Genomic DNA, 23,684 nt, shown 5'->3' with positions numbered 1-23,684 from the left:
TGAGGTTCTTAGTTTGGGTTTTATTGGTGGTTCAATGTCGCGCCTACAGCACATCCCGGTCAACTCTTACGATCCTTCATCGGGCCAAGTGGAAAAAGATGTGTGGCCAAGGTGTGTGCAGGAGATTAACATGTAAAAACAACATCAGTATAAATGGATGGCTGTGTAGCAGGGTAGAACCTGATGTAGATTTAAGGTTGAATATTATGTGAGGTTGGAGTCACCAAGCCCTGGCCAGTTGAAAACATGCAGGATTTGAAGCGCCCGAGTTAGTCAGGGAGCTATAAGCCTTGGGGCAGATTAAAAGCAGCGCTGCCTTGTCTATCCTCACTGTATGTATATGGCTATAGTGTATGTTAGCCCACGCTGGACTCAGAATGTGGATGAGAATCACACAGGACTTACGGGAAACCCTTGAGGTCCAGCTTCTCCTGGCTCTCCAATTTTCCCCTGGGGAGAGAGCATAAAAAAAGAGGAAAAATAAGACCATGACTATACGTGATAGCTGACCTAACGTACACCAAATGTGCTACCAAACACAGGTCAAGAGAAAACTGACCATCACATGATAAACACACAGCTACAACTCAAATACAAATCAGCATATTTGTTGCAGCACTGCTGTGTGAGTGCAACACATTGACAGTGGATGAGGTGAGTTCTCTCCTTACAAGGTAAAGCAGTATGTGCTTTGGAAAATTGCTACACACAGTAAATCAATGAACTACAGAGTACCTACAAGCTCCTAAGAACAAGAAACTGTAAAATAAAAAGCTGCCTGTCTCAAGTGGCCTGCCTGTCAGTATATCAGTTAGGGCTAAAGGGCCTGGGCTATCCGGTGTAACATAACCAGGGGTGAAATATGACAGTGAGTGGACACTTCAGCAGAATTTTACCTCATCACCCGGAAAACCATTTTTTCCTGGAGGACCATCAGGGCCCTGTGGAGAGAAAGGGATGATGAGGAGGGATAAGGAGGGATGAATATGTGAATAGTGTGACAGAAAACAAAAGAGAGAGAGATAAAGATAGAGAGAGAGAGCGAGAGAGAGCGAGAGTGTGTGTGTGTGTTTTTGAGTGAGAGGGAAAGGGAGAAAGAAGCAGAAAAAAGACAGAGCAAGAGGCAAACATCAGGAAAGCAGACAGCAGATATATGGATGAAGAGACAGACAAATCACTAACCAGTGTCTGATGAAATTGTGTGCAGGCATGTGCAGTGCAGAGTGTGTATACAATAAGACGTACGTGAGTGTCAATGTGTCTATAATATGATTTTTACTCTCTCCCCCATATGAAAAAATCCTATAGTGTACTATGGTCTAAATACTGTAGTATTACTATATTTATATACTATAGTATTCACTGTAGTGTTTTTCCGGACATGACTTGAGTACAACACAGTATTCACTGTAATGTTTTTGCAGACATGACTGTAGTATACTATAGTATTCACTATAATGTTTTTGCAGAAATGCCTGTAATATACTGTAGTATTTACTGTAGTGTTTTTGCGGACATGACTAGTATACTGTAGTATTTACTGTAGTGTTTCTGCGGCCATGACTGTGGTAAATTCTAGTAACACCTGCCGACTAGGTTTAACTAAAATGTCACAACTACCAGACTACGCCAGTTACTGTTTAATGAGGGGAACACCTTAACCAGAACATAAGACAGATTCATGACAGGCCAACTATTGAGTTGGGTCAACAGTTCTGAGCAATGCAATGGACCAGACACACCACTCTGTGGAGAGGTGAGACTCTCACAAACAAGTATGTGTCAGTTGTTTTGCTGTAGGACGTCCACAGGCCTCACAAGACTCGTCTGATGGTCCCCCGGTACCAGTTGAAAAAATGAATGAAAGTATACAGTATATGGACACTCTTTAGTGCCAAAAATAAGGGGTTAAATACATGTAAAAAATTAATACAAATATTTCCTGATCTTTCTTATTTCTCTCAGATATACTGTAGGACAGACACTTCAGAACAAACTTCCTTTTGACAGGGCATAGACTCTAAGGGGTTTTTAACCTGTCTCTTTCCCTTCATCTACACTCATTTGAAGTGGATTTAAGTGACATCAATAGTGGATCATAGCGTTCACCTAGATTTACCTGGTCAGTCTATGTCATGGAAAGAACAAATGTTCTTAATGTTTTGTATACTCAGTGTAGTATTCTACAGTATACTACAACATTCTCAAGTAAGTACTACACATGATAAAGGGATAGTACAGTGTGTAGTATAGTATCCTACAAAAGTCTACAGAGTATGGGATTCTACAGTATACTATAGTTTACTACAGTTTACTACATAATTCTATAGTAAATACTATAGTAAACTGTAGTATTCTTTATGTGGGCCCCATGTGTATCTGCACCTTGGTCTTTTTTGAGGGGTATGTGTTACAGCTGAAGTCCCTTACACCCTGCAGGGCTGTGACCTTTGACCCAAGCAGGAGTCTTACCTTCTTGCCCACTAACCCCAGCTTCCCTGTTGGACCGTCGGGTCCTCTCGCACCCTGAAACAGAGAGGAGTTTAATATAGACCAGTAGAGGTCGCTGTAACACAGCCAGCCAGACAGACAGTCACAACATAGCACAACACAACAGACTCTTACTGTACATAAGCCATCATTGCCTTAAAAACATCTGTGTAACCCCATCAATAAGTGAGTGTGAGGGTGTATTTTGTCATCAAGGAATAATAATTTGCCTCTGTGGTTGGTGTTTGCATTTGTCAGCTATTTTAACAGGCAGAAAGGTTTCCATGTACTAAATTGCCGCAGACATACAGTGGGGGGAAACAAGTATTTGATACACTGCTGATTTTGCAGGTTTTCCTACTTACAAAGCATGTAGAGGTCTGTAATTTTTATCATAGGTACACTTCAACTGTGAGAGACGGAATCTAAAACAAAAATCCAGAAAATCACATTGTATGATTTTTAAGTAATTAATTTGCATTTTATTGCATGACATAAGTATTTGATACATCAGAAAAGCAGAACTTAATATTTGGTACAGAAACCTTTGTTTGCAATTACAGAGATCATACGTTTCCTGTAGGTCTTGACCAGGTTTGCACACACTGCAGCAGGGATTTTGTCCCACTCCTCCATACAGACCTTCTCCAGATCCTTCAGGTTTCGGGGCTGTCGCTGGGCAATACGGACTTTCAGCTCCCTCCAAATATTTTCTATTGGGTTCAGGTCTGGAGACTGGCTAGGCCACTCAAGGACCTTGAGATGGTTCTTACAGAGCCACTCCTTAGTTGCCCTGGCTGTGTATTTCGGGTCGTTGTCATGCTGGAAGACCCAGCCACGACCCATCTTCAATGCTCTTACTGAGGGAAGGAGGTTGTTGGCCAAGATCTCGCGATACATGGCCCCATCCATCCTCCCCTCAATACGGTGCTGTCGTCCTGTCCCCTTTGCAGAAAAGCATCCCCAAAGAATGATGTTTCCACCTCCATGCTTCACGGTTGGGATGGTGTTCTTGCGGTTGTACTCATCCTTCTTCTTCCTCCAAACACGGCGAGTGGAGTTTAGACCAAAAAGCTCTATTTTTGTCTCATCAGACCACATGACCTTCTCCCATTCCTCTGGATCATCCAGATGGTCATTGGCAAACTTCAGACGGGCCTGTACATGCGCTGGCTTGAGCAGCAGGATCTTGCGTACGCTGCAAGATTTTAATCCACGGCGTAGTGTGTTACTAATGGTTTTCTTTGAGACTGTGGTCCCAGCTCTCTTCAGGTCATTGACCAGGTCCTGCCATGTAGTTATGGGCTGATCCCTCACCTTCCTCATGATCATTGATGCCCCACGAGGTGAGATCTTGCATGGAGCCCCAGACCGAGGGTGATTGACCGTCATCTTGAACTTCTTCTATTTTCTATTAATTGCGCCAACAGTTGCCTTCTCACCAAGCTGCTTGCCTATTGTCTTGTAGCCCATCCCAGCCTTGTGCAGGTCTACAATTGTATCCCTGATGTCCTTACACAGCTCTCTGGTCTTGGCCATCGTGGAGAGGTTGGAGTCTGTTTGATTGAGTGTGTGGACAGGTGTCTTTTATACAGGTAACAAGTTCAAACAGGTTCAGTTAATACAGGTAATGAGTGGAGAACAGGAGGGCTTCTTAAAGAAAAACTAACAGGTCTGTGAGAACCGGAATTCTTACTGGTTGGTAGGTGATCACATACTAATGTCATGCAATAAAATGCAAATTAATTACTTAAAAATCATACAATGTGATTTTCTTGATTTTTGTTTTAGATTCCGTCTCTCACAGTTGAAGTGTACCTATGATAAAAATTACAAACCTCTACATGCTTTGTAAGTAGGAAAACCTGCAAGATCGGCAGTGTATCAAATACTTGTTCTCCCCACTGTACCTGTTCAAAGAAAACAAAATCGTATTCCAATATTTCTCATCACGCAGAGGCCTTAGCAGTCTCACATAATGCATATCTCTGCAACTATAGCACCATCTCTGCTACTTCTTTGGTTTTAAATGATGTTCTTAAATTGTTAGGATAAGAAGAAACACTGTGCTGCCCTTTTCATTGACCTGTCTAAAGTTTTCAACACTGTGGATCACTCATTACTTATTCTGAAGCTTTCATCAATTGGCCTAGACCAGACTGCATGTAGCTGGTTAGATAATTATTTAAAGGACAGCACACTTTGTATTTACTGATGGTGTTAAATTAGGTTTTCTGGACATAACAGGTCCAGTTCTTTTCACTACTTACATTAACAATATTTGTCGTCTTTACTTTTTTCTTATGTCATTTTCGTTGGCACCAAAAGTTTAAAAAGTGTTGATAGGTGACAGAATGCGGTCGGACCATCATATAATTGGCATATACATTACTCATACTGAATTTCCACGTAGGCGAGGATATTGGAAATGTAATCAAAGCATATTGGATGATAACTTGTTTTAACTAGGAAAGAGGAATATATAACTGATTTTTTCCGACATAACATAGGTACAGCAAATCCCCTTATTGTATGGGACACCTTTAAATGTGCCTTTAGAGGCCATGCAATTCAGTACTCATCTCGAAAACAAAAGCAATTTAGGACAAAAGAGTCCACACTAACAAAGGAAATAGAAAGTCTAACAGAACAGATAGATAGCAATAAAAACTGAAACATAGAGGCTCAGAATATATTAGAGGAAAAACAAAAAGAAATTGAGAAACTTTTTAAAGACAGATCAAGTGTAATATATTATAAAAATAAAGCAAACTGGATGGAACATGGGGAAAAATGCACCAAATTATTTTTGAATTTTCAACATAGGAATGCTACCAAAATGAATTTATTGAAACTGGTTACAAATGACGTCATTTGTAACCATGATTCACCAAATGATATTTTGAAGGAGGAAACAAAGTACTTTAAGCATATGTTTTCGTTTCAGTCGCCTCTCTCCTCTAACTGAAGCAAATTGTAGAGATTTTTTTTCTATTGAAAATGTAAAATTAACAGCCATGCAGAAAGACTCATGTGAAGGTGAAATTACAGAGGAGGAACTTCTGGATGCAATTAAAGACTTTAAGTCCGGGAAAACTCCAGGGTTGGATGGCATACCAGTCGAGGTATACCAAACCTTTTTTGATATACTCAGAGGACCGTTATTAGCATGTTTTAACCACTCCTATGTAAATGGTAGATTATCAGACACTCAAGAAGAAGGTCTGATTTCATTATTACTGAAACAGGATACAAGTGGAAAATATAAAGATCCAGTCCATTAAAAAAATTGGAGGCCCCTTACACTTCAGTGTTGTGATGCAAAAATTCTAGCAAAATGTATAGCGCATAGAATTAAAAAGGTATTGACGGACATTATTCATTCTAATCAGACAGGTTTTTTATATGGGCGATACATTGGAGATAATATAAGGCAGGTACTGGAACCAATAGAACACTATGAAAAATCGGGAAAACCAGGCCTACTATTCATAGCAGAATTCGAAAAGGCATTTGATAAAGTACGACTGGGGTTTATATATAAATGCCTGGAGCATTTCAATTGGCTCTTATAAATTGGGTTAAAATCATGTATAGTAATCCTAGGTGTAAAATAGTAAATAATGGCTATTTCTCAGAAAGTTTTAAACTGTCAAGAGGAGTGAAACAAGGTTGTCCACTATCTGCATATCTATTTATTGTTGCCATCGAGATGTTAGCTATTAAAATCTGATCCAACAATAATATCAAGGGATTAGAAATCCAGGGCTTAAAAACAAAGGTGTCATTGTACGCTGATGATTCATGTTTTCTTTTAAATCCACAACTTGAATCCCTCCACAGCCTCATAGAGGATCTAGATACATTGTCTAACCTCTCTGGATTACAACCAAATTATGATGAATGTACTATATTACGTATTGGATCACTAAAAATTCAATTTTTACATTACCATGTAGTTTACCAATAAAATGGTCTGATGGTGATGTGGATATACTCAGAATACATATCCCAAATGAAATAAATGATCTCACTCCAATACATTTTAATAGAAAGTTAGCAAAAATAGATAAGATCTTGCTACCGTAGAAAGGTAAATACCTGTCAATTTGTGGAAAAATCACCCTGATTAACTCTTTAGTATTATCCCAGTTTACCTATTTGCTTATGGTCTTGCCTACGCCTAGCGAACAGTTTTTTAAAATTATATGAGAAAAAAAAATCAATTTTATTTGGAACGGCAAGCCAGACAAATTAAACGGGCTTATTTATATAATGAATATGAATTGATTAAATAATAAAGCATTAGACCTATCACTAAAAGCTTCAGTCATACAAAAGTTATACTTAAATCCGAACAGGTTCTCTAGCAAATTAGTAAGATTGTCTCACCCAATGTTCAAGAATGGCCGTTTTCCCTTTATTCAGATTACAACCTCTCACTTTAAATTATTGGAAAAGGAAATAATCTTCCAAATATCACTATTTCTAAAACAACCCATAGAAAGTTGGTTGCAATTTCAATTTAATCCTCCATTTACATTTACATTTACGTCATTTAGCAGACGCTCTTATCCAGAGCCACTTACAAATTGGTGCATTCACCTTATAGCCAGTGGGATAACCACTTTACAATATGTTTTTTTTCTTTCTTTGGGGTGGGGTAAGGGGGGGTAGAAGGATTACTTTATCCTATCCCAGTTGTTCCTTAAAGAGGTGGTGTTTCAAGTGTCTCCGGAAGGTGGTGAGTGACTCCGCTGTCCTGGCGTCGTGAGGGAGCTTGTTCCACCATTGGGATGCCAGAGCAGCGAACAGTTTTGACTGGGCTGAGCGGGAACTGTGCTTCCGCAGAGGTAGGGGGGCCAGCAGGCCAGAGATGAACTCCAGAAATGACAGAACAAATAATGCAACAAATATTGTGGTTAAACTCAAATACACATAATGATAAAAAAATTATAAAAAAAAAAAAAAAAAAATGAAAAGTATAATCTTCTTAAATTATATCATACATAGGACTGGTGGAGTTATGTCGCACATGCAGCTAACAAAAACATATGGAAATGTCTGCTCTACCAAAAATTACAACCAAATAATTGCAGCATTACCGAAAAAATTAAAAAGGAAAGTGGAAGAGGGAAAAATTAAGGAACTTGTCTGTCGGCCTTGCATTAAAGAATATAATTGGTTAAAGAAAATTGTGATACATAGAAAAGTATACCAGTTTCATTTAAGGACCAAAGGATTGACAGCCGTCCCATATAGATTGCAAAATAGTTGGGAAGATATTTTTGACGTATGAATTCCATGGCATAGTGTTTATGAATTGATATGCAAAACGACGCCGGATTCAAAACGTAGAATTGTTCAAATTAAATTGTTATATAAAATTCTTGCTACCAATAGAATGTTATTTATATGGAGGATACAATCTCCCCAGCTCTGCAGATTTTGCTAAAAAGAGACAGAATCATTAGATCATTTGTTTTGGTACTGTCCATTTGTAGCTTGTTTTTGGACACAGGTCCAGGAATGGCTAAAGGATTGCAATATTTACCTGGAGCTAACCCTGCAGACAGCACTACTGGGTGATCTGAAAAGTCATAGTCAATCGATCAATAATATAATAATACTTTTAGCAAAAATGTTTACAGTGAGGGAAAAAAGTATTTGATCCCCTGCTGATTTTGTACGTTTGCCCACTGACAAAGACATGATCAGTCTATAATTTTAATGGTAGGTTTATTTGAACAGTGAGAGACAGAATAACAACAAATTAATCCAGAAAAACACATGTCAAAAATGTTATAAATTGATTTGCATTTTAATGAGGGAAATAAGTAGTTGACCCCTCTGCAAAACATGACTTAGTACTTTTTGGCAAAACCCTTGTTGGCAATCACAGAGGTCAGATGTTTCTTGTAGTTGGCCACCAGGTTTGCACACATCTCAGGATGGATTTTGTCCCACTCCTCTTTGCAGATCTTCTCCAAGTCATTAAGGTTTCGAGGCTGACGTTTGGCAACTCGAACCTTCAGCCCCCTCCACAGATTTTCTATGGGATTAAGGTCTGGAGACTGGCTAGGCCACTCCAGGACCTTAATGTGCTTCTTTTTGAGCCACTCCTTTGTTGCCTTGGCCGTGTGTTTTGGGTCATTGTCATGCTGGAATACCCATCCACGACCCATTTTCAATGCCCTGGCTGAGGGAAGGAGGTTTTCACCCAAGATTTGACGGTACATGGCCCCGTCCATCGTCCCTTTGATGCGGTGAAGTTGTCCTGTCCCCTTAGCAGAAAAACACCCCCAAAGCATAATGTTTCCTCCTCCATGTTTGACGTGGGGATGGTGTTCTTGGGGTCATAGGCAGCATTCCTCCTCCTCCAAACACGGCAAGTTGAGATGATGCCAAAGAGCTCGATTTTGGTCTCATCTGACAACAACACTTTCACCCAGTTGTCCTCTGAATCATTCAGATGTTCATTGGCAAACTTCAGACGGGCCTGTATATGTGCTTTCTTGAGCAGGGGTACCTTCCGGGCGCTGCAGGATTTCAGTCCTTCACGGTGTAGTGTGTTACCAATTGTTTTCTTGGTGACTATGGTCCCAGCTGCCTTGAGATCATTGACAAGATCCTCCCGTGTAGTTCTGGGCTGATTCCTCACCGTTCTCATGATCATTGCAACTTCACGAGGTGAGATATTGCATGGAGCCCCAGGCCGAGGGAGATTGACAGTTCTTTTGTGTTTCTTCCATTTGCGAATAATCGCACCAACTGTTGTCACCTTCTCACCAAGCTGCTTGGCGATGGTCTTGTAGCCCATTCCAGCCTTGTGTAGGTCTACAATCCTGTCCCTGACATCCTTGGAGAGCTCTTTGGTCTTGGCCATCGTGGAGAGTTTGGTATCTGATTGATTGATTGCTTCTGTGGACAGGTGTCTTTTATACAGGTAACAAGCTGAGATTAGGAGCACTCCCTTTAAGAGTGTGCTCCTAATCTCAGCTCTTTACCTGTATAAAAGACACCTGGGAGCCAGAAATCTTTCTGATTGAGAGGGGGTCAAATACTTATTTCCCTCATTAAAATGCAAATCAATTTATAACATTTTTGACATGCGTTTTCCTGTATGTTTTTGTTGTTATTCTGTCTCTCACTGTTCAAATAAACCTACCATTAAAATTATAGACTGATCATTTCTTTGTCAGTGGGCAAACGTACAAAATCAGCAGGGGATCAAATACTTTTTTCCCTCACTGTACGTCTAAACAAAAGATTCCACTATGCAAGTAACTATTTCAAAGGGATTTCAATAGAACGTTTTTAAGAGGGTGTGAACAATGCTGAATGGGTGTAGACAACGAAGAGCTCTCCAGTAGGTACACACACACTCAAGGGCCATTTTCTCAAAAGTGAGGTTACAATTTTATCAACTTTCAAAGCAGAATTACTTTCCCATTGTTCCTCAACTGTACTGTATGATATACCATTTTCTAGCTCTGAGTCTTTACTTTTATCCAATGTAAAAAACACAAATTAAAATGTTGCTACATAAGACCGAATCGAGCCGGTCGGTCACATGTGTGCTTGTTAATCTACTTTAGTTGAATGCACTGTAAGTTGCTCTGGATAAGAGCATCCGCTAAAGGCCCAAAATGTGAATGTAAAAATTAACACATGCAAAGCACACTGGGTATTTTTGTAACAAGGCCAAAATTGGTCGGTCCGTCATGGCCTTCATTTGAACTTCCACAGACATATATTGTTGGGCAGGTCTGGACCAAATCTGAGCCAATCATAGACGTCTATTTTGGGGACAAATCAAGGCCGGCCGGGACCAGACCAAATATCAATGTCTGTGGATGTTTAAATCAAGGCCATGGCGGACATTCACAATTTCAACCAAAAATCTACGTCTATGGATGTACAAAACTGAAAGGGATAGTTCATTCAAGTTAAAAAATTACATTTTGGTTTCCTTACCCTGTAAGCAGCCTATGGACAAGTTAAGGCAGCAATTCATGCTTTGGTTTTGTTTACCTGGCAACTGTCTCCAAATGATAATTTTTGCCTGATATTAGCATTTTTTGTGCTTCATGTCTAAATCATCCTTAAGTGTCTACAATGAACTTACTTGAAGATGACTTGAACGTGAGGTGCGAGGTAGGTGGGCATTATAGTAAGTCATAGGACTCAGACAGGGTGGATAAAACTTGAGTGTGATATGACTGGGTGCTCATTGGGAGCTCTACTCTGGGCCAGTGAGAATATATAAGCCCATTACTCACAGAGTTGGATACGATGAGCTCTCATAAAAAATCCTGAGTGACTTACATTCCTGAGTAACTTACTAAATAGTACATACACTGCACTTTCTAGCTACTGTACAGGAAAACGATACCAAACCAGTGGTATATAAAGTACATTTCTGCTTGAAAATGGGCAACCCATGCAAAAACATTTTCATGTTTTGGTCTGACCAACACCCCTGTGCGCCAAATCTCTCTAGACATCCCACAATTTTCAAATGTTCAGGATTAACACGTCTGTACGTAATATAGTTTCAGTTTGGCATAAAATAACCATGTCACTGCCTATGTCACTACCTTATCTGCTTGAATAAAATACAAAATAGTAGCTAGCAAGATGGAGATCACTGAGATTATTTTTAATGAGTGCATTTCGCAAGTGGCTCGTTTTCATCAACTACCTTTTTTTGCCTGCAAACTTTGGTTTCAAATCGCAACGTTCTTGCATGTCTCCCTTGTGATTTGTTGGTAGAGTTGTCTGTCTGAAGAGGATCCACCCCAGAGATTTATGTTTTCTTATCGAGGTTGACAAAAGAGTCTACCCTTGAAACCAGACCCTACCCAGCAAACCGGGAACAATCCCAGAACATTAGCTAAGATTCACATTAAGTTCTAGTTAGGGTTTTATCTAACATTAGGATGATAACATCCAGACGGGCTAAATGCATTTTATACTCGCTTCGAGGCAAGCCACAATGAAGCATGCATGAGCGCACCAGCTGTTCCGGACGACTGTTTGCTCACGCTCTCCGTAGCCAATGCAAGCAAGACCTTTAAAAGGGTCAACATGCATAAGGCCGCGGGGCCAGACGGATTACCAGGACGTGTACTCAGAGCATGTACGGAACAACTGGCAAGTGTCTTCACTAACATTTTCAACCTCTCCATGACCGAGTCTATAATACCTACATGTTTCAAGCAGACCACCATAGTCACTATGCCCAAGAAAGCAAAGGTAACCTACCTAAATGACTGTTGCCCTGTAACACTCATGTCGGTAGCCATGAAGTGCTTTGAAAGGCTGGTCATGCCTCACATCAACACCATCAACCCAGAAACCTTAGACCCACTCCAATTCACATACCGCCCCAACAGATCCACAGATGGCACAATCTCAATCGCACTCCACATGGCCCTTTCCCACCAGGACAAAAGGAACACCTACAGTGGGGAGAACAAGTATTTGATACACTGCCGATTTTGCAGGTTTTCCTACTTACAAAGCATGTAGAGGTCTGTAATTTTTATCATAGGTACACTTCAACTGTGAGAGACAGAATCTAAAACAAAAATCCAGAAAATCACATTGTATGATTTTACAAGTAATTAATGTGCATTTTATTGCATGACATAAGTATTTGATACATCAGAAAAGCAGAAAAGCAGAACTTAATATTTGGTACAGAAACCTTTACAGAGATCATACGTTTCCTGTAGGTCTTGACCAGGTTTGCACACACTGCAGCAGGGATTTTGGCCCACTCCTCCATACAGACCTTCTCCAGATCCTTCAGGTTTCGGGGCTGTCGCTGGGCAATACGGACTTTCAGCTCCCTCCAAAGATTTTCTATTGGGTTCAGGTCTGGAGACTGGCTAGGCCACTCCAGGACCTTGAGATGCTTCTTACGGAGCAACTCCTTAGTTGCCCTGGCTGTGTGTTTCGGGTTGTTGTCATGCTGGAAGACCCAGCCACGACCCATCTTCAATGCTCTTACTGAGGGAAGGAGGCTGTTGGCCAAGATCTCGCGATACATGGCCCCATCCATCCTCCCTTCAATACGGTGCAGTCGTCATGTCGCCTTTGCAGAAAAGCATCCCCAAAGAATGATGTTTCCACCTCCATGCTTCACGGTTGGGATGGTGTTCTTGGGGTTGTACTCATCCTTCTTCTTCATCCAAAAACGGCGAGTGGAGTTTAGACCAAAAAGCTCTATTTTTGTCTCATTAGACCACATGACCTTCTCCCATTCCTCCTCTGGATCATCCAGATGGTCATTGGCAAACTTCAGACGGGCCTGGACATGCGCTGGCTTGAGCAGGGGGACCTTGCGTGCGCTGCAGGATTTTAATCCATGACGGCGTAGTGTGTTACTAATGGTTTTCTTTGAGACTGTGGTCCCAGCTCTCTTCAGGTCATTGACCAGGTCCTGCCGTGTAGTTCTGGGCTGATCCCTCACCTTCCTCATGATCATTGATGCCCCACGAGGTGAGATCTTGCATGGAGCCCCAGATCGAGGGTGATTGACCGTCATCTTGAACTTCTTCCATTTTCTAATAATTCCGCCAACAGTTGTTGCCTTCTCACCAAGCTGCTTGCCTATTGTCCTGTAGCCCATCCCAGCCTTGTGCCGGTCTACAATTATATCCCTGATGTCCTTACACAGCTCTCTGGTCTTGGCCATTGTGGAGAGGTTGGAGTCTGTTTGATTGAGTGTGTGGACAGGTGTCTTTTATACAGGTAACGAGTTCAAACAGGTGCAGTTAATACAGGTAATGAGTGGAGAACAGGAGGGCTTCTTAAAGAAAAACGAACAGGTCTGTGAGAGCCGGAATTCTTACTGGTTGGTAGGTGATCAAATACTTATGTCATGCAATAAAATGCAAATTAATTACTTAAAAATCATACAATGTGATTTTCTGGATTTTTGTTTTAGATTACGTCTCTCACAGTTGAAGTTTACCTATGATAAAAATTACAGACCTCTACATGCTTTATAAGTAGGAAAACCTGCAAAATCGGCAGTGTATCAAATACTTGTTCTCCCCACTGTATGTAAGAATGCTGTTCATTGACTACAGCTCAGCGCTCAACACCATAGTGCCCACAAAGCTCATTACTAAGCTAAGGACCCTGGGACTAAACTCCTCCCTCTGCGACTGGATCCTGGACTTCCTGACGGGCCGCCCCCAGGTGGTAAGGGTAGGCAACAACACATCTACTACGCTGATCCTCAACACGGGGGCCCCTCAGGAGTGCGTGCTTAATCCCCTCCTGTACTCCCTGTTCACCCACGACTGCGTGGCCAAGCATGACTCCAACACCATCATTAAGTTTGCTGACGATACAACGGTGGTAGGCCTGATCACTGTCAACGATGAGACAGCCTATAGGGAGGAGGTCAGAGACCTGGCAGTGTGGTGCCAGGACAACAACCACTCCCTCAACGTGAGCAAGACAAAGGAGATAATCGTGGACTACAGGGAAAGGAGGGCAGAACACGCCCCCATTCACATCGACGGGGCTGTAGTGGAGCGGGTCGAGAGTTTCAAGTTCCTTGGTGTCCACATCACCAACAAACTATCATGGTCCAAACACACCAAGAAAGTCGTGAAGAGGGCACAACAACGCCTTTTCCCTCTCAGGAGACTGAAAAGATTTGGCATGGATCCCCAGATCCTCAAAAAGTTCTACAGCTGCACCATCGAGAGCATCCTGACCGGTTCCATCAACGCCTAGTATGGCAACTGCTTGGCATCCCACCGTAAGGCGCTACAGAAGGTAGTGCGTACAGCCCAGTACATCAATGGAGCCAAGCTTCCTGCCATCCATGACTTATATAATTTACTAGTTTGGGGAATGGCCTCATCACCAAGGGAAGATCCTCGGAGCCAGATGATGTGATGGTTCCAGATCATGAGATGACGTCCATTGGTTGAGATAGAGAACGGTGACAATTGCTTGGGTGAGCCCATAGATAGAACAGCAACCATGAGGAATGTGCATTATTGTGCCATTCTCATAGGTTATAAGGTAAATAGGTGGCTCCAGTGGGCACACGATTACCAACACTGGACAATTGAGGAGTGGAAAAACATTGCCTGGTCCTACGAATCCCGGTTCCTGTTGCGTGATGTTGATGGCAGAGTTAGGATTTGGTATAAGTAGCATGAGTCCATGGACCCATCCTGCTTGTTGTCAACGGTACAGGCTGGTGGCGGTGGTGTACTGGTGTGGAAAAAGGTTTCGCAAACCCCTCGAGGACCGAAGGGTGGTAGGGCCCGATGGACCCGAGCCAGCTGTAGTGTCCAGCGTGGATGATGAACGGGAGTCTCAGACAGCCTCACGGTCTGATGAGGGTGGGAGCTCTGAGGAGCTGACCCCGAGGTAGAAGCCACCAGAGAGGGAGACAGAACAGAGGACGAAGGCGCAGGTAGGTAATTCCGGATCAGTGGAGGCTGCTGAGGGGAGGATGGCTCATTATAATGGCTGCAATGGAGCAAATGGAATGGCACCAAACACATGGAAACCATGTGTTTGGTGTATTTGATACCATTCCACTGATTCCGCTCCAGCCATTACCACAAGCCTGTCCTCCCCAATCATGGTGCCACCAACGTCCTGTGCTCCGGATCCGATCTCGAATCGGAAGCCCCCAGAGAAGAAGGTGCCGGAACCTCTACATCCAGCATCCTACTAGCTCTATTCTTCAAGGAAGGGGGAGAACCCTTCGGGAGAGATCCCTGCAGAGTGCCAGCTGTGGAGAGCCGACACAGCAGCAACACTTCCACCAGGCCAGAGCGGCGTCCAGCTACTGGAGTAGAAAAAAAAGAGAAAGTAGGCGGACGTGGATTCCCCAGTAGCTTGTGAAGGTTCGCTACTTGTTTGCTAAGAGTAGCCACTTCGCCCCTGTAGTCCTCTGCAAGCAAACAGTTGCTTTGCTACATTGAAAGTCCGTGCGGTCCACATTGTCCTGGAATAAAGCAAAATGAACACAGCTCCTGCAGCATTGAAACGTTTGTTAGAGTCCTCCATTTGAGGCTCCAGGCTATTTGTATTTGTATTCATTATGGATCCCCATTCCTGGGGTCCAGCAAAATTAAGGCAGTTCATACAATTTATAAAACATTACAATACATTCACAGAATACACAACACACTATGTGCCCTCAGGCCCCTACTCCACCACTACCACATATCTACAATACAAAAATCCATGTGTACGTTTGTGTATAGTATGTTATCGTTTGTGTGTATGCATTTGTCTGTGCCTATGTTTGTGTTGCTTCACAGTTCCTGTTGTTGCATAAGGTGTTTTTCTATCTGTTTTTTAAATCTAATTTTACTACTTGCATCAGTTACTTGTTGTGGAATAGAGTTCCAGGGTTACTCCAAGCAGTTTAGTCACCTAAACTTGCTCAATTTCCACATTATTTATTACAAGATTTAGTTCAGGTTTTGGGTTTAGTGAATGATTTGTCCCAAATACAATGCTTTTAGTTTTAGAAATATTTAGAACTAACTTATTCCTTGCCACCCCTTCTGAAACTAATTGCAACTCATTGTTAAGTGTTGCAGTCATTTCAGTCGCTGTAGTAGCTGACATGTATAGTGTTGAGTTACCGCATACATAGACACTCTGGCTTTACTCAAAGCCAGTGGCATGTCATTAGTAAAGATTGAAAAAAGTAAATGGGCCTAGACAGCTTCCCTGGGGAATTCAGCCGGGCCTCCGTGTCACGGCTATCAAAAACGTCAGGCCAAGAAGGTAAGCCTACTCTAATCACACAATTAGAATTTTTGTAAAATTCATGATGTGAAAAATGAATGGCGGTGTAGAGTATAACTCAGGCTAATAAAACACGTTTCGTCAATAACACACTCAGTGGCGAACTGGCCGTGGCACTAGGTGTGATAAGGATTGCTTGCATTGAATTTGAAAAAAAATGTGCACTCGCTAACTGTAAGTCGCTCTGGATAAGAGCGTCTGCTAAATGACTAAAATGTCAAATGTAATTGACATTGTAGACTATTCTGTGCTTCCAACTTTGTGGCAACAGTTTGGGGAAGGCCCTTTCCTGTTTCAGCATGACAATGCCCCCACTCACAAACCGAGATCCATACAGAAATGGTTTGTCGAGATCTGTGTGGAAGAACTTGACTGGCCTGCACAGAGCCCTGACCTCAACCCCATCGAACACCTTTGGGATGAATTGGAATGCCGACTGCGAGCCAGGCCTAATCGCCCAACATCAGTGCCCGACCTCACTAATGCTCTTGTGGCTGAATGCAAGCAAGTCCCTGCAGCAATGTTCCAACATCTAGTGGAAAGCCTTCCCAGGAGAGTGGAGGCTGTTATAGCACTGTGATTCTCTCTCTCTCTCTCTCTCTCTCTCTCTCTCTCTCTCTCTCTCTCTCTCTCTCTCTCTCTCTCTCTCTCTCTCTCTCTCTCTCTCTCTCTCTCTCTCTCTCTCTCTCTCTCTCTCTCTCTCTCTCTCTCGCTCTCTCGCTCTCCTGCTGTCTCGACCTCTGAATGCTTGGCTATGAAAAGCCAACTGACATTTACTCCTGAGGTGGTGACCTGTTGCACCCTCTACAACCACTGTGATTATTATTTGACCCTGCTGGTCATCTATGATAGTTTGAACATCTTGAAGAACAATCTGGCCTTAATGGCCATGTACTCTTATAATCTCCACCCCTCAGAGCCTGGTTCCTCTCTTCGTTTCTTCCTAAGTTCCTGCCTTTCTAGGGAGTTTTTCCTAGCCACTGTGATTCTACATCTGCATTGCTTGCTGTTTGGGGTTTTATGCTGGGTTTCTGTATAGCACTTTGTGACATCTGCTGATGTAAAAAGGGCTTCATAAATAAATTGATTTGATTGATTCTCAGTCCCTCTGACCCCGAGAACGTGTTAAGTAGGCACTTATTTCCAATAAACACGCATGACACGGATGACATCACTGTAGAAGCAGTTCCATATCACTTCATTACACAGCTAAATGTTTTCCTCCAGCTCAACATGTCGATAAAGACTTCAGCACCACACACACACACACACACACACGGGCACCAGCCCATGTTTAGTACAGAATCTGTGAAGATACACTACCGGTCAAAAGTTTTCAAGGGTTTTTCTTTATTTTTACTATTTTCTACATTGTAGAATAATAGTGAAGACATCAAAACTATGAAATAAGACATATGGAATTATGTAGTAAAATAAAGAAAATCCCTTGAATGAGTATGTGTTCTAAATCTTTTGACCGGTAGTGTAAATCCATACACACATGTGCATTAACTTGCACAAATGCATGCAAGCACACACGCTCACATACGCACAGGTTTGTGAATTGAGATGGACTGACTAGACTAGACAAACTGTAAGCATCTCACCTACTCCAAAGGCTGAAGAGTTGCACCTCACACACTGTAAGCTTTCTCTCACTTAAACACTCACACATACTGTACAGACGTAGTATCTTAATTTGAGACAGTTTGCTACAGCAGGAAAACAATCCTGCAGCAACAGGAAATGTGAATTATTATGTGGGTTATAATTAATGGACATTTTTGTAGGGGTTGATATGATACATTTTTCATAAGGGAAATGAAGACTGAAATTTCTAAGTGGAAATTACAAAATTCAGAAGCTTTTTTAAACCTTAAATATACTATACATTTAAAATGTCCTGCATTGCAGGAAAGTTATCCTGCAACAGGGTGATCAAATTAAGATCCTGCATCTGTAGCTACTTCTCTAAACAGTCACTAAAAGGGCAAGAGTGTGAAACATAAGTGAGGAAATATTCCATCTCTTACCCGTCTGCCTTTGGGTCCTCTGGTACCAATTGGCCCACGAGATCCAGAAGGGCCCTGTAAAACAAAAGGAAGGGAGGAGGGAGAGAAAGAGAGAGGTAGAGATAAAACAAAGGTTAAGAATAACCGCAGAGCCCCTTTTTGCCCACCCTGGGGGTGCAGTCTGACCTCAGGAACACACTCGGGGGTTTGTTGTTAGATGTCAGTAGGCCCAATTAAAGAGCTGGCTCAGGAATCTTGCTCCTCTGAGGCCCTGTGTTTATGTTTGTTTAAGTGCCTCTGCGGCTCCCCGCCTCCTCCAGAGATCGCCCCTGGACCCCTGCACTGTATGAGCCCAGCGAGGCAGCACAAGGCCAGGGCAAAACACATCACAGGGTCGGGGGTACGTCTAATTGGTTGGAGGTGTTGGAGTTTTGACTGACAGGAGGGAAATCCAGCAGCGGGAAGCCAAGTCCTATAAGCCTCAGAACCCTTCAACAACACAGGTTGTAGACTTGCTGTAGAGTTGCTGTAGCATGTTACAGCTCTTGCTAGGTAGTAGCTACTGTAACAAACAGGGTCAAATGTCATTAAAGACATAAGGTAATGTCATATTCTATTCTATTATATTTGTGATCATAATGGATCAAACATAAATGTTTAACATTAGATCTCATGACACAGCCCATCCCTGCAAACCTTAGCCTAGAGCTAACATTATGTGAAGTAAGCCATAGCTAATTCAATATATTGAGTGAGTGAGTGAGTGAGTGAGTGAGTCAGTGAGTGAGTGAGTGAGTGAGTGAGTGAGTGAGTGAGTGAGTGAGTGAGTGAGTGAGTGAGTGAGTGAGTGAGTGAGTGAGTGAGTGAGTGAATGAATGGATGGTGACTTACTGTTCTTCCAGGTTCACCAGATGGCCCACTTTCACCTAGTGTCCCTGGGTGACCCTGTATAGAGAGCAACGACACAGTGAGTGATTAATAACCTACTCAACAACATGATGACAGCAGAGGTGTGGTCCTCTGTAGCTCAATTGGTAGAGCATGGCGCTTGTAACGCCAGGGTAGTGGGTTCGATCCCCGGGACCACCCATACGTAAAAATGTATGCGCACATGACTGTAAGTCGCTTTGGATAAAAGCGTCTGCTAAATGGCATATTATTATTATAGGACACTGCTGTTTAAGAACAATAGCAGACTGTAACACTGTAGTTACAGTATAACATATCACCCATTCTTAATACGAGCTATCAGAATAAGATCAGAAAGATAGTAAAACTGTTGTATTTGGCGCATGTGACAAATAAATGAGAGAGAGAGAGAGACGCAGAGAGGCTTTAGTGCAGCTGACAGAGAGTCCTCATACTCATGAGTGAGTCAGACCTCTTCTCTCAGGCCCCAGAGGATTCCCTTTGGCCACAAATCAGCAGGTAACCAGGAAACTGTTTCAACATGAATGATGGCTGACTTCCATTCATATTATCCACTCAGACCGGTCATACATTATATCATACCATATAAAGTCAGGCACAATTTCACTTCCCATGAACCATCATAACCTTGTAAGGACTCTCTCTTTAAGGACTGACAGGGATACAGTATGTAGGAAAGGACTTTAAACCGTCTGTCTGTCTTTCCTGTCTTGAAACCTTTCAAGCATGTCTGAAACAGGTATGGGAATGAAATAAAGTTGTAAAAAGTGAAAGAAGACCAAACAAAATGTTAATAAGTGTCTTAAATTGTATCCACATTTTAGTCATTTAGCAGTCGCTCTGACACTACATGACCAAAGGTATGTGGACGCCTGCTCGTCGAACATCTCATTACAAAATCATGGGCATGGAGTTGCTGCAGGGACTTGCTTGCATTCAGCCACAAGAGCATTAGTGAGGTCGGCACTGATGTTGGGCGATTAGGCCTGGCTCGCAGTCGGCGTTCCAATTAATCCCAAAGGTTTGCAATGGGGTTGAGGTCAGGGCTCTGTGCAGGCCAGTCAAGTTCTTTGATCTTGACAAACAATTTCTGTATGGACTTCACTTTGTGCACGGGGGCATTGTCATGAAACAGGAAAGGGCCATCCCCAAACTGTTTCCACAAAGTTGGAAGCATAGAATAATCTAGAATGTCATTGTATGCTGTAGCATTAAGGTTTCCCTTCACTGGACTAAGGGGCCTAGCCCGAACCATGAAAAACAGCCCCAGACCATTATTCCTCCTCCACCAAACTTTACAGTTGGCACTATGCATTGGGGCAGGTAGTGTTCTCCTGGCATTCGCCAAACCCAGATTCGTCCGTCGGACTGCCAGATGGTGATGCGTGATTAATCACTCCAGAGAACACGTTTCCACTGCTCCAGAGTCCAATGGCGGCGAGCTTTACATCACTCCAGCCGACGCTTGGCATTGCGCATGGTGATCTTAGGCTTGTGTGCAGCTGCTCGGTTATGGAAACCCATTTTATGAAGCTCCCGACGAACAGTTCTTGTGCTGACGTTGCTTCCAGAGGCAGTTTGGAACTCGGTAGTGAGTGTTGCAACCAAGGACAGACGCGCTTCAGCACTCAGTGGTCCCGTTCTGTGAACTTGTGTGGCCTGCCAATTCACAATAACAGCACTTACAGTTGACCGGGGCAGCTCTAGCAGGGCAGAAATTTGACGAACTGACTTGTTGGAAAGGTCGCATCCTATGACGGTGCCACTTTGAAAGTCACTGAGCTCTTCAGTACGGACTATTCTACTGCCAATGTTTGTGTATGGAGATTGCATGGCTGTGTGCTCGATTTTATATAGCCAAATTCACTAATTTGAAGGGGTGTCCACATACTTTTGGCCATGTAGAATATCTACGATGACTTAAACATTTCAAATAAACGTTCCTTTTCCTTTTCTGCTCCTGAGGAGGAGAGCAGTGGTCCTTGTCAGCTGTGTTGTTTTTAGATTAGGTTGAGCCTCTACTCTGCCACCTACATACAGGAGGGGATAGATTTTTTGGGCTGTTTGTAAGGTACACACCAAATCCCACATGCTGTGTAATGTTGTCCACCAACCGGCTCTCTCTCTGTTGAACCGTTTGGTCTCACAGCGCCTCAGAATGGAACTTGACTGAAAGCCTACGCCAGGAGTGGACGAAACAACCGCTGGTTTTAATTGGCTGACCTCTCAGTCTATCACCATCTAGCATAACCCTTAGAACCTCCCCCCTACATTGTGGACTTCAAAGCACGAGCATCGCAAGTGATTTAAACAAGGACATTTGGAAAATCTGAAAGTACACATCTTACAAATAGTTTTCACATTTAAACGTAATATGCCCGAACTCCGAATCAATTGTGCTTCCCCAAAAAACTATGGTCAATGTGATAGAGCATTTATTTTGATTGCCGATTTTCGCCATTTTTCAAATACCCATCTAATACAACTGTAGCAGGCTCGCTCCCTCAATTTTAACCACACCCCTTTCAAATTGTATAAAAAAGAATGTATGCACTCACTAACTGTAAGTCGCTCTGGATAAGAGCGTCTGCTAAATGACTTAAATGTAAATTTAAATGTAAGTTCCACTTTGAAGCACAATGTTACCAGGCTCTATGCAGTAGCAATTGAGCCTGGTACAAGGTTACAGTGTGTATACTCTGATTTCAGTACGTCTACTGTAATATAAATATGGCATCAAAGCAAGTACTTTGTAATGACACACACACTACAATACCGTAAAACTGACTGTATTATACTATAAGAAAATAAATGCTACCGTAAACAGAATGGATTAGATTCATTGAGGGGAGGGGTTTGTATTTCACGGTATTTTACTGTAATTACAAGGGATTTGTGTGAGCAGGTTAGCTGCTAAGCGTTTACACATTACAGCATATTAATGAATATTTGGTGTTTTAGGTCACTTCCACTTCTAGATGCCTTAACAAAAGCTTCCAAACAAGGCAGTGACTTCAGGGCAAAACAGACCAAAAGGACATGGCAAAATGCTCAACCATTTAATGTTTAAGACTTGCTGCCAGTCCAATCTGTCCCCTATACATTTTAAATTGATGGGGCATTATAACCACATAGGAGATAAATTCATACAGCATTCTCACTCACGGGTGCAACAGATATAGTCTCTTACAAGGCACGCCTAAAAATATGTTGCATTCACTATTGGTCAAAAGGTTTTTAGTGTTCCAAAGATATGGTACGGTACTGTATTCTATGGGGTGGAATTACAGTACCATTCGAAATACAGCAAATTCTTTCCCCAACCACAACATTTTCCCACGATGCACATTCATTTACAGTATGCTACAGTAAAACGTTTCAGAGTATTTTACTGTTGATAATACCCCAAATATCCGTATAAATTACAGTTTTCTGTTACAGTGTGTTTGTGTGTGTAACATGGTTATGTGAGATCGACTCATGTGAGATCATCAATAATGGCAGTTCTGAACTGGCCAGGTTACTGTGTCAGCTAGACATTTACACACATTGTGTGTGTGTGTGTGTGTGTGTGTGTGTGTGTGTGTGTGTGTGTGTGTGTGTGTGTGTGTGTGTGAGTGTGTGTGTGTGTGCGTGTGTGTGTGTGTGCGTACGTACATGTATGGTCTCAATAGGACAATCTATTCCCATGGGATTTATATAAACATCTTAATCTTAGAGGATTGACTTTCAACTTCACTTTTATGAGGGCCACACTCCTCGTACCCCCTCACTTGGACTCTCAAAATGATCTGGCTCCTCACAAGCATCATATCTCTATCTTACCGTTGATCCCTTTTCTCCAGGAGGTCCAGGCAGGCCCATCTCCCCTCGATCCCCCTAGAAACACACACAATCATACACTTTAGGTCACTTACTCTTACACAGAGGGTGTTCTTTAATGGAAGCCTCTCCAACATAATCCAGGTAGAATCAGGAATTCCCCAGGGCAGCTGTCTAGGCCCATTACTTTTTTTCAATCTTTACTAATGACATGCCACTGGCTTTGAGTAAAGCCAGAGTGTCTATGTATGCGGATGACTCAATACTATACATGTCAGCTACTACAGCGACTGAAATGACTGCAACACTTAATAAAGAGTTGCAGTTAATTTCAGAGTGGGTGGCAAGGAATAAGTTAGTCCTAAATATTTATGAAACTAAAAGCATTGCATTTGGGACAAATCATTCACTAAATCCTAAACCTCAACTAAATATTGTAATAAATAATGTGGAAATTGAGCAAGCTGAGGTGACTAAACTGCTTGGAGTAACCCTGGACTAAACTGTCATGGTCAAAACATATTGATACAACAGCAGCTAAGATGGGGAGAGGTATGTCCATAATAAAGCGTTGCTCTACATTCTTAACAGCACTATCAACAAGGCAGGTCCTACAGGTCC

General features: G+C 42.3%; 1 protein-coding gene across 2 annotated transcripts in view; it reads right to left on the bottom strand.

Annotated features, from left to right (window-relative positions):
* The window catches only part of LOC121582745 (collagen alpha-1(XXVII) chain A-like), a 388,342-nt gene that overhangs the window by 155,835 nt on the left and 208,823 nt on the right, over positions 1 to 23,684 (bottom strand). For both annotated transcript variants that reach the window (XM_041898821.2, XM_041898822.2), the window contains exons 26-31: positions 23,067 to 23,120; positions 19,203 to 19,256; positions 18,333 to 18,386; positions 2,473 to 2,526; positions 897 to 941; positions 406 to 450 (exon numbers count right to left, since the gene is read on the bottom strand). In XM_041898821.2, the coding sequence (XP_041754755.1) occupies positions 406 to 450; positions 897 to 941; positions 2,473 to 2,526; positions 18,333 to 18,386; positions 19,203 to 19,256; positions 23,067 to 23,120 (306 nt within the window). The remainder of the gene's footprint in view (positions 1 to 405; positions 451 to 896; positions 942 to 2,472; positions 2,527 to 18,332; positions 18,387 to 19,202; positions 19,257 to 23,066; positions 23,121 to 23,684) is intronic.

Source organism: Coregonus clupeaformis, chromosome 15, assembly GCF_020615455.1.
Source record: "Coregonus clupeaformis isolate EN_2021a chromosome 15, ASM2061545v1, whole genome shotgun sequence".
Taxonomy (NCBI): Eukaryota; Metazoa; Chordata; class Actinopteri; order Salmoniformes; family Salmonidae; genus Coregonus; species Coregonus clupeaformis.
The sequence above is the reverse complement of the archived record's forward strand: the minus strand, read 5'-3'. Positions and strand labels throughout refer to the sequence as shown.